The following is an 11,153-nucleotide window of genomic DNA, read 5'->3' on the forward strand; positions in this document are numbered from 1 at the left end:
CGCCAAGCCTTCATTCTCAAATTAGTATCATAAGAACAAACTATTAAATTACAAGACATTTATAATCTCATGTGATTATGTGAGTTGAGATCCTGAAAAAATCTTGTATATCCTAATACCTAATTCATTAGAAAGAGAAAATATTGTAAAACTTAATAGCTAATAAATGTATCATTCAGAAATACGTGGATCCTTCATGTCAAAATCAGATTATAAAGAGAAAAAAGTTAGCACTGACAGTACTGTTGGCTTAGTATTAGATAATCTAATTAAAAAATTCTTTCTCATATGAGGTCATGCGCTAGAGACATGCATGCATGCTGTGCTGAGTGGAGTCACAGTCAGAAGAGAAGCTGACAATGGAAGGAAAGATTGCTGTCAAGCATGAGAATCATTCTTATATGGAACTTAGTAGTAGTATATATTCACACGGACACACAGTACAAATAAGGAGCTATATATAGATGCCATGTCTACCAGAATAGGAGCATTCACAAGCATATACATCTTTCACATAGGCTACTGCTTCAGTATTTATTGGTCTCATAAGAAGACACCACATCATTATAAGTTATTCTTTGATAAGACTTCCCAAAGCAACTCTTTATAGATTGAATCGACAAAGACTCTCTGAGCTTCACTTTTATGGACCGATGAAGAACTTACAGAAGAGTCCTTCTACAGCTCCAGCACCAGATCTGTAAGTGCAGAACAAAAGATTTACACGTATCAGTAGTAGAACCAAGAAGAATAGTATCTGTTACTTCTCAGGTTTCTCAAACAGACATACAACTCGTCTTCCAAGAAGCAAAGTTTGTTCTGTACAGGAGTTTAAAGGTGATATAGTTAGCGGATTGGATGAGAATGTTCTCTGATGGGTTACTTACAGTCGGCATCTGTCTTGATCCAGTGCTCCCGGCCGCTATTGGAGTCACTACCTCCCAAAGCATAGGACGGAGGGTTTGGAATGCTCTCTTTTCTGCATGCTCCTTTCACGGTGGTCATCCTGCGGCCACCGGTGCCAGTGGGATCAATGCCCCCGGCAAGAGAAACGTAGTCGTTCTTCTCAAACTTGCCTGTCTTGGAAGCTTTCTTGGCCATGAGGCTGCTCTCGGGGTGAACTTTTCTGTGAAAGATCTGAAGGATCTGCAACATGGAAGCAAACCCATGTCATTACATTGTCAATTCTTGACACACTGTGTCTACGGGCTCACATTTTGACGAATCAAAAACGATCATACAGTGGGGACCCACAGGTGGTGTTCACGTATCGTATGGAGATGCCCTAGTAACCAAGTTGGCTTAACTAGTTTGCAGACATACGTCAAAGATAAAAAGAGACGGCATGGGCCGGTGGGGAAGCTGCTTATCACATGACTCTATCATATCTAAAGACCTCTCCACTTTGTTGCCGCGGGCGACAAGGACATGTTACTTGTAATGCACTATTAATGAATGCCATTGCGTTTTACAAAATAGCAGTGCAAGAGGAATAGTAAATACACTATTTTGATCACTCCAATTGCATCATTATCAAGGACGGATCTGTCTATCGGGAACAAAGAAAAGGTGATTACTTAGCGTCCCTCAGGATGAATGCAAAATACTTGATTTACACACATTATATATATATATATATATCACTAATTTTAACAAGCAAATAATTAAAGAACGATGTAAATGAAGACATGAAGTTGTCTAATGAGAAAATATTAATGAAACTGAAAGCAATAAACTCGTAGTATTATGATAAACCAACCATGCATTCCAATGTTATCATCTCTTCCCTTTTTGTTTTCCCACCAATCCTAGATATTGTTGTTGATGACAAAATCAGGTCAGAAACGTCAGACTTAATCAAACAACGTTAATTATTTGGTATAAGCAAATAAATCAACCAAAACGATTTATTTTGAATCGCCACTCAAGATAGTGTTTCTTTATAGCGATTTGGTGTAAGATAATTGTGTATTCAAACGCTTTATTCAAGCCTTAGATTCAGGAATCATTGAATTTGAGTTATTATCCTATGCCATACACATTTGATCTACATTACTAATGATATTTTTCAGTGTAAATGTATTTTTACGTGTATATGTTTTTTTGAAGAACCTTATAAATAGTTTTAGGCGAATTATCGGAAAAGGCTCCTTATTTTTGGGTTTTTTTTCTCTCTCTATCAGTGTCTTTACAGTAGTTTTATCTCTAAAATGACTCTGATCGACCAAAAAGATTTTTATTCTTTACAATGAATCAGTCATCGATCTTGATATAATATTTTTTTTGTACAGTCATATGGTGGTGGTTGTTGTGGGGATATCAAAAACCTTAAAATCTTTTTCACAAACACTCTAATTCATATAAAAATAAGTTCTTTTTCGAGATATTCCCGATTCAATAAGAACATTTTAAGTCATATATTTAATGAACTAATTTGTTCATCTAACTGTGTTATTTTGTATAAGTCTATAGTCTTTTGTACAGGTGATAAAAATTGTAAGCGTTTTCAAAAACATTGCACTCAAGTTTTATTTTTCCAAACCAATAAGAATACTTATTTGAAATCTCATAAAGAATGATAAACTAATTTATATTATTTTGAGTTATTATTTTATTATGATATTTTTTAGATGTATAAAAAATACTATAATCCTATTCAAAAATATTATAACTAAACCGATCCAACGACCAAAGTTGCATTTTAGGATATGAAAAATCAGGGCATTTATATGGAAGCACCAATAAAATAAAGTTCAAAATGAGCTGGAAATTCGTCCAATCATTTTCTTGCACGATAATTCCTAGACATCAAGAATTCTTTCTTTTAGGTATGCTTCCGAGAGTGGAACTGTTCTCTAAGCATGGCTAGTTAGAAGGCTTAGGCTCTATAATTATTACCTTCATATTGGATTATCGGATTTGGAGTTGGATCCGTCTCCGCCTCCGAGTTATATCTCGATAGGAGAGGCGCGCGCACACAGATAAAAAGATAATTTTCTATTCAATTTGCAAAAATGAACGGTGATCTCGTGATCCATACCTTTTGGAACTTCTTCTCCACCGTTGAAACATTTGATGGACTTCCACCGTCAGATCCCATGCCCCCACGACGCTTCGTCATCTTCTTCCTCATCAGGCAAATATCAACCGTCGGCTTCCTCTCCCTATCGTCGCTGACGTCTCCGGCGAGCTTTCCCTCCTCAGCCTTTCCACCGCCGCTTCCCTCCTCCACGATCCGGCTCATCATGAACAGTTCCCCTAGCGAGGCCCGTCGTTCCTTCCGCGCGCCCGTTGCCATAGTCTCCGCTACCTCGATCGGCGACCCGAACAGGAAACCCTGCAGTGGGCACGCCGCCGACCCGGCATAGCTGGAACGGGCGGAAGACATCCGACCGTCACCCTTCTCCGCCTCGGCCGCCAGAACCTTCTCCAGTTCCGTACCTACCACCATCAGGTCCGTCTCCGTCGTCGCCTCCTCCTCCTTCTCCGCGATCGCCTCCAGCGTTGCCGGAGTAACGACGAGCTCCTCTACCGCCACTGCCAAGGGCTTGTCATCCTCCTCGCTCGCCACTGCGTTCTCCTCTTCCTCCTCCCCAGCCTTCTCCTCGATCGTCACCGATCCCATTCCAAGTGTTCCGATGGTGAGGAGCCCCCCGAGCAGCTCCTCTATCGCTGGATCCCCGCCGCCACCTCTGCCGCCGTCAGTGAGTTCCTCCACCCCCAGGCGGAGGCTCCTTGCCCTAAAGGGTTCGTATTGGCGGCGACCGCCATGGAGATCCTCGTCCAATGAGGGACGTCCGGAGAGGCAATTACACGTGCCACCTTCGACGCATGCATACGAAGCGTACTCAAGCAAATTGGCATACATGTCCGAATACGGTGTAACCGGAAGTACAAGTTAAGTTGCAACGTAGTGCACAATGAGACAAACAATAATAAGATGGTAAACGTACCGCCTCCATAGTCCTTGAACACATCGCCGCTGTTCTGCCGGAACTTCCGGTGCATCCAACCCAGTAGCTGCAACAGGAGCATTCACTAGTGCAATTTAGTGACCATTGATCATGCTATGAGAATCATGAGAGAAGTAAGAAACTTCATCTACATTGATCATGAGAGAAGGGCGCAGTGGAGGAAGTTTAAGGGGCTACTCACCTTCATCTTGCTGCTTGCTATCCTGGAGAAAGGAAGCGGATGATGAGGGAGAATAAAAGGAGGGAAAGGGGAGTGGGATTGCGATGGTAGGGAGTGGCAGGCACCTCACCCATCAAGGTGGGGTCTGTGAAGGATGGTAGGTGAAGGAAAACGTAGAGAAGCAAACAAAAACAGGAGTTGATTTGTGTAGGGTTTCGCATGTCCAAAACCCCTCTCATCATGCAGGCTAAGAGGAGACTACATGCATGGGCCCCAACGTGCATGCAAGTCTACAGCTCTCACGAGTATACGAATCATGGCAGCACGTGCCTAGGAAGGCCATGATAGGCAAGATAAAGTATTCTATTCTTACATGACGTGTCTCCTCGTGCTTGAGAGCTTCAGTTTCTCAAACCGGGAGAAAGTTATGTATATATTAGAAGGTATTCTCATCACACCACAGCTGTGCTAGCTATGCAAGCAGATTCCGATCTTTTAGAGAATAGTGGAGGGAGTCATCCATCAAGCAAGTCACCTCGAGAAGAAGATGAAGCTATAAGAAGAGTAAGTGATAGACGAACAAGATCATTTTCTAGTGGGATCCAAGCCCAGTTCACCTCACAGTGCTGGAAAGAGATCTTGTAGGAAGCAAATGCATGAGGACAGGAAGATCTCTGCTTCATAGTAGTTGTTGAACAGAGAAGACAAGAAGAAGCATAACTTACAATAGCTGGACAGAACCGGAGTGTCCTGCCACTCAAAAGATTAGCCAAGAAAAGCTCTTCACCTGAGAGTGGGGCAACACCTAGGTGGAACATAGCTTCATTAACAGCAAAACTAAAGTGCAAGTGGACAGCCTCCCACTCTCATCAGAGCGATTCCCTGGATGTTTGCTACTGGCAGGCCAAACATGTCCACCCCTTGCATGGATATATATTAACCCAATGCTTCGCTTGGAAAGCATTCACATGCCCGCCAATAGTTTGTATGTTCCCATGGGTGTTTATCATCTTCTTGGACACTTCATTTGATGATTGGGCAATGCTTCTGCAACATATAGTTAGAGGTAACTGACCACATTTCACCTCAACGGTGTTCAGAATACCATGGTAGGGCGGTGAAGAGAGAGGGAGAGATATGGCACGAGTTGATGCCTTAAAGTTTTGATCGGTAGTCCCTACTAATATGACCGAAAAACTTCTATATATCCTCAACTTCTATAGCACGAACGTGTGGATCAAATTTTCCATTTACAACAACAGTTTACGTTTATCAGTGAAGAACTCAGATGTGGATATATAACATCATCATGGTAGGAATGTGTTTCATTGCATAAGTTAATCGAGGCGATAATCTTACAACTATTGAAGTGGACCTCAGGATGAGATCTCTATGTGGGAGAAGCAACTATGTTAGCTTAATTTCTATATCATAGTTTGATGGATTTGACTTCTTTAATTATCAGCAAATTGCATGCAATTGATTACCCACAGGATGCGAGCCTCTACATTAATCAAGTTTGCACACACAAATGTGATCGACTCAACACACTTCAACGTCACATCTGCCACGACAATCAAAAGAGAAGGCCGTATAGTTGACTCAGCAATTAGCAATTTGGATGGACATGACTCGAGGTATATTTCAATGACGCTTGATCTCTCCAAAGGCAACCTTAAGTCACACATTGTCTTGGAGGAGAGACTGTTCACAAGTTTCATGATTTTAGTAAGTCTTGAGCCAATTCCTTTGGCACGAAACCCCCTCGATGTCATATATCACGTTGTCATATGTCTTAGAATATACTGTATTTACTCATCGTTGTAACCAATTTCAATTCCACAATCTGATGAATATACTATCACTAATTCATTTATTTTATCAAACCATACCGTAATAAACGTTATCGCAGCCGATCGAAATGATGATAGATCTATTGGGGCATACAATAATGTTCCAACCAAAGATTCCATTAATCAAATAACTAATCATATATTCATAATATAATAATAATTAACCATCAAATATAGAATCAATGCTATTACATAGAACTCCTCATAAATATCAAAACCAAATGAACCAAATGATCGGAGTGAAAAAACTAAGGATCCAAATCATTAACCAATTTAATTTATTTGTTTGATTGATTATGTTAAAAATATCATAATAAATCAGTTAACCCAATCGTTCATCCAGGTTTTGAAAATATAACAAAAAATATTTAAATATCTTTGAATCAAAAAAAATTTTTATTTGTTTGAGACAATATTTATATTAATTTTAAAATTAGAACTAATGTGAGAAAAAAAGTGATTGCTCTCCTATAATCCTCTTTTCTTATTTTTAGTACCATTATAATTGGTGAAATATGAAAGAAAAGAAATCTCTATTATTAGAGGCTTCTATCTATATTGTGAGAACAGAGTATAAGAGAAAATTAGAAGAGTCGTTTTCTATCTTCTCAGATATCTTAATCTAATTAAAATTTTAATGTATCTTAATTAATTAATAAATTAATAAAATCTAACATTTTGACAACAGAAAAGCAGCTCACCATGAAGTGCCTAACCCGAGCCCTTCAAGAGAAGCTAACAACGGGAGAAGCCATGGGAGCAACCTCAATCAAACAACCAAATATAACCGAGAAGATAAGATATGGGGGTTGGGATTGGGAGTGGGTTTGGATGGCAATGCAGCACCAACCATTTTTGCCTGACATCATGGTCCAGCCTTCTCTTTACACCACCTCGCTACTTGACTAGTGGCAGCAAGACGTCTCTACATGATCAACGCAGACACTGCCTCTCATATGTCATTTTGAAAGGTAACCCAACATCTATCATTAATACATCTTTGGAGCTTCTCTATATTCTTAAACGCGAACAAGATCCTTAAAAATATTCTCAAAATTGACTCATAAGCATTTAATATAACCATATATGCATACATAATATGAGCATTTTATTGACTGAAAAATATTAAAAATATTATATCATCATGATTTTCAACATAAAATAAATCAAAAAATTTCAAAACGAAATCAAAATAAAGCCATATTCCTGGTATAAAAAATAAAAACTTTTTCATGTCAAGGCAGAGGCCAGATGGGCTCTGATACCAACTTTTAGAAATCTTTCGATGCCAAAGTATTTCTAAATCATTATAATAGAAACACAATAAAAACTTATGCGGAAACGAAATAGCATACCTCCCGCCATTGTTATCAAGAATTTCAGCAACGGTTTCTTCTTAAACTTTAGCACTTCTCGACTCAGAACTCTCGGTATAGAAAATCTTTTTAACTTCAAAGAAATGTTGAGCCTAGAGAACAAAATCCTCGTTTATATAAATGTTCTCCAATATTTATTATCACCAACTTATAACGTTCAAAAATTAATTCAGATCTATAACGTTTGGACCATAATAAAAAATTTTAATGATATTAAATAAATAATGATTTTATTTATAATGAATAAAAAATTAAAATATTTAAACTATTATAAATGAAAGAATTTATTATCATGAATTATTAATGTTAATGAGAACTGTTATATTGACAACTTAGTATAAGAGTCACGTGGATAAAATAAAAAGAAAATTAGGTCAAGATAAGTTTGATAACAAAAATCAAAATGTGTTCGACTGAATTATAATCGAGGAAGGATAAGAAATTCTTTGGGGTCATGCATAACTATCGCATAAACAAGATTCAAACATTTGAGTCCAATGAACATATTACCATCTTGATTAGGCATCAAACAAATTAGGAATCTCCATCCCGAGAATAAAAGATGGTCCCAATACTGCGACAAACACAGGTAAGAAAGCCATCAGCCAAGCAACGGTTCTGATGCTACCATCGTCGTAGGATCAGTAACCACTGCCATCATTCAATCATTGATTACTATTCTGAAAATACCCCTTCGAGACTGTAGTTGTTTGTCTTCACAATCAGGAGTAATTTCGATACATAGGATAAAAGTATAAGCGAACTACTTCTAGCTTTGATTCATATACAGAGATGAACAGATCATACTGGGTTTGATCCGAATTGATTTATCAATAATTTATTTTTTAAAATTATAAATAACTTTAATTTAGGATATTTTGTCTATTCAATTAATTGATTTGGATCCAACAGAATAAATTTTAATTTAAAAAATATTAATGTGATTGAGTTCACTATCCTAAACCTTTAACCAGTTCAAAAACATGTCCAAAGACTTCAAAATTTTAAAAATCTTTAAAATTAATATCATAATTTTACAAATGACATAGGTCTAATTTCATAAATCTTATCATATTTTAATTGGACAAATTAAATTAAATTAATTTAGTCCGATTCATATAAAAATATATTTTTTAAATTATTAAAAATCATAAATAGATTAATCGATTAGTCAAATCAGATTAATCGATGTAAATTGATTTGATTAAGTCTAAATTAATTTTAGTTCAAATTTATCTTATTTTAACGAAATCGAAGATCGATTTTGTTCCAACTATTTTGAACACTCTACTTGGGGACACACCCACTGTAATGGCGCTGGATTAGCTGTCAATTTCTACTGAAAAATCATCTTACGATTAATATTACCCTGCTCTGTGACCCAATGGGACTTGTACGAGCGGACACTTTAGATAATGTCTCTGTGACAGCATCTTTCACCGTTAACATGTAATCGTTACGAATTACAAAGCAAAGCAAAGTTGATGGAAATACGTTTATGTGATAACTATAAGATATGGAAGGAGATGGTCCTCCTCCATTTAGGGTAGATGAATATTGATTATGCTATTAGGAAAGACGAATCACCTATAGTCACTAATACCAGCACTCCAATTGAGGTCGCGTTATATGAGCGATGAGAGCGATCCAATCGGCTCAGCGTGATGTTTATCAATATTAAGATAACTGTTGGCATACATGGTTTTGTTGACTAGCATGAAAAAGTCCGAGACTTGTTACAAGCTATTGATGAACAATTCGTCACTTTAGAAAAGGCACTAGCAAGTACCCTAATAATGAAATTTTCATCCCTTAGACTCACTAACATAAAGGGTATGCGTGAGCATATAATGCAAATATAAGATATTGTGGCTCAACTTAAGAAACTCGAGATTAATATGTCAGAATCTTTCCTAGTGCACTATATTCTGAACACTCTTCCACATCAATACGGGCCTTTTAAGATTTCATACAATACACATAAGGACAAATGGTCAATCAATGAATTATTGATCATGTGTGTTTAAGAAGAAGAGATGCTAGTGATGGAACTGGGTGAAAGTGCATTGGTAGTAACCACTCGTGGGAAGAATAAAACTAATAAAAATTAAGCCAATCAGAAAGCTCATCAGGAGGGAAAAGGTAAAATACCACCCTGATATCAAGAAAAAAGCAAGGTATTTCTTTTGTAAAAGAAAGGGACACATGAAGAAGGAATGCACAAAATTCTAACAATGGCTTGAAAAGAAAGGTAAACCAACCTCGTTTGTATGTTATGAATCTAATATTGTTAATGTTAATATTAACACCTGGTGGATTGACTCTAGATCAACAATCTATATTGCAAACTCTTTGTAGGGTATGCAAAACCTAAGAAAGCCAGTGGGAAGTGAGTAGAGCATCTTATCAGGAAATAAGATGGGCTCACATATGGAGGCAATTGGAATATGCATTTTAACTTTAAGTAGTAGTTTTGTTTTAAAATTGGAAAGGACCTTTTATGTACTAAGTTTCTCACGAAACTTAATTTCTGTTTCCATGCTCGTACCATTTAGGTATTCCTTTAATTTTAAAGACACATCATTTCATTTATTATATAAATCTGATTGTATTTGGAAAGGTATTTTGTTTGATGGTCTTTACCATATTTTATTACAAAATGATGATACTCAAAATTCAATGCATGTTCACACTGGTACTAAAAAGTGTAATATTAATGAGGACACTATATTATGGCATCGGAGATTAGGACATATCTCCATAGAGAGAATTAAGAGATTAGTTAAGTTAGTACTCTTGATTTTACTAATTTTAAGACTTGTGCGGACTGTATTAAGGGAAAGCAGACCAATAAGTCCAAAAAGGGTGCTAATAGGAGTTCAGACATATTAGAGATCATTCAAACTGATATATGTTATCCAAACATGGACATACATGGTTAGAAATGTTAGGATCAAGAGCACTAAGAGGGGTGGGGGGGGGGGGGGGGGTTGTGAATTAGTGCAGCGAAAAATTTTCGACGATTAAAACTGCATTCGTACGTTGAAATCCGATTCTGATGTAAAAGTCATTTCATGCAGATAATAACTTTGAAAGCTTACAAAAACGTATTTGAAGTAAAGTAAGGAAGGCAGTTTGCAGTTAAGATAAATAGCACAAAGGAAATGTAAACCAGATTTTAGAGTGGTTCGGTCAAACGTGACCTACATCCACTTTCGGCTTCCTCCTTCGATGAGGTCACCGACGTCTACTAAAGGCCTTCCTTCAATAGGCAAAGGCCAACCATCTTTTTACAGTTTCACTCCTTTTGACGGGCTTAGGAGACAACCCTTATAGAATTGTCACTCCTCTCTTGAATGATCGAAACTTGGAAGAAAAGAGGGATGAGAACTTTTGGCCTTTACAACACTTTTGATCTCTAAAATCACAGAGTAAGATCAAGCTTTTCGATGCCCTTTCATGTAGGAAAGGGTGGAGTATATATAGGCCCCAAATTGATTTGAATTTGGAGCTCAAAAATGTCATCTCCTAGATTTTTAGGGTCCCAGTGGTACTACTGCCAGACTGGGCAGTACGACCGCCTGACAGAGCTCGGATACCGAGCTCTGGCAGTGCCACCGCCTGACTGGGGCGGTTCCACCACCTAGTCTTACTCGGAGACTAAGCCCAGGCGGTGCCACTGCCTGACTAGGTGGTTCCACTGCCCAGCTTTCCTGGGAGACTGAACTCCTGGGCGGTGCCACCTCCGACCCAAGCGGTGCCACCTCCAGCCAAGAAATCTGGGTTCGAA

General features: G+C 37.9%; 1 protein-coding gene across 1 annotated transcript; it reads right to left on the reverse strand.

Annotated features, from left to right (window-relative positions):
• Positions 1 to 441: 441 nt before the first annotated feature.
• LOC135639522 (protein LAZY 1-like) lies at positions 442 to 4,193 on the reverse strand. Its single transcript, XM_065153301.1, has 5 exons — positions 4,156 to 4,193; positions 3,954 to 4,020; positions 3,041 to 3,822; positions 888 to 1,146; positions 442 to 698 (listed from the first exon to the last, which is right to left on the reverse strand). Exons 1-5 carry the CDS (start codon positions 4,159 to 4,161, stop codon positions 679 to 681), a joined length of 1,134 nt encoding a protein of 377 aa, XP_065009373.1. The 5' UTR covers positions 4,162 to 4,193; the 3' UTR covers positions 442 to 678.
• Between the last annotated feature and the right edge of the window lie 6,960 nt (positions 4,194 to 11,153).

This window comes from Musa acuminata, chromosome BXJ3-6 (assembly GCF_036884655.1).
Source record: "Musa acuminata AAA Group cultivar baxijiao chromosome BXJ3-6, Cavendish_Baxijiao_AAA, whole genome shotgun sequence".
In the NCBI taxonomy this organism is placed as follows: Eukaryota; Viridiplantae; Streptophyta; class Magnoliopsida; order Zingiberales; family Musaceae; genus Musa; species Musa acuminata.

Bases quoted from the DNA above. Each gene is read 5' to 3' on its own strand.
- LOC135639522 (XM_065153301.1), bottom strand. The intron at 3,823-3,953 runs GTACGTTTACCA...CATGCGTCGAAG, and splicing joins GTTCAAGGACTATGGAGGCG to GTGGCACGTGTAATTGCCTC. The intron at 699-887 runs GTAAGTAACCCA...CTGCACTTACAG, and splicing joins GATCAAGACAGATGCCGACT to ATCTGGTGCTGGAGCTGTAG.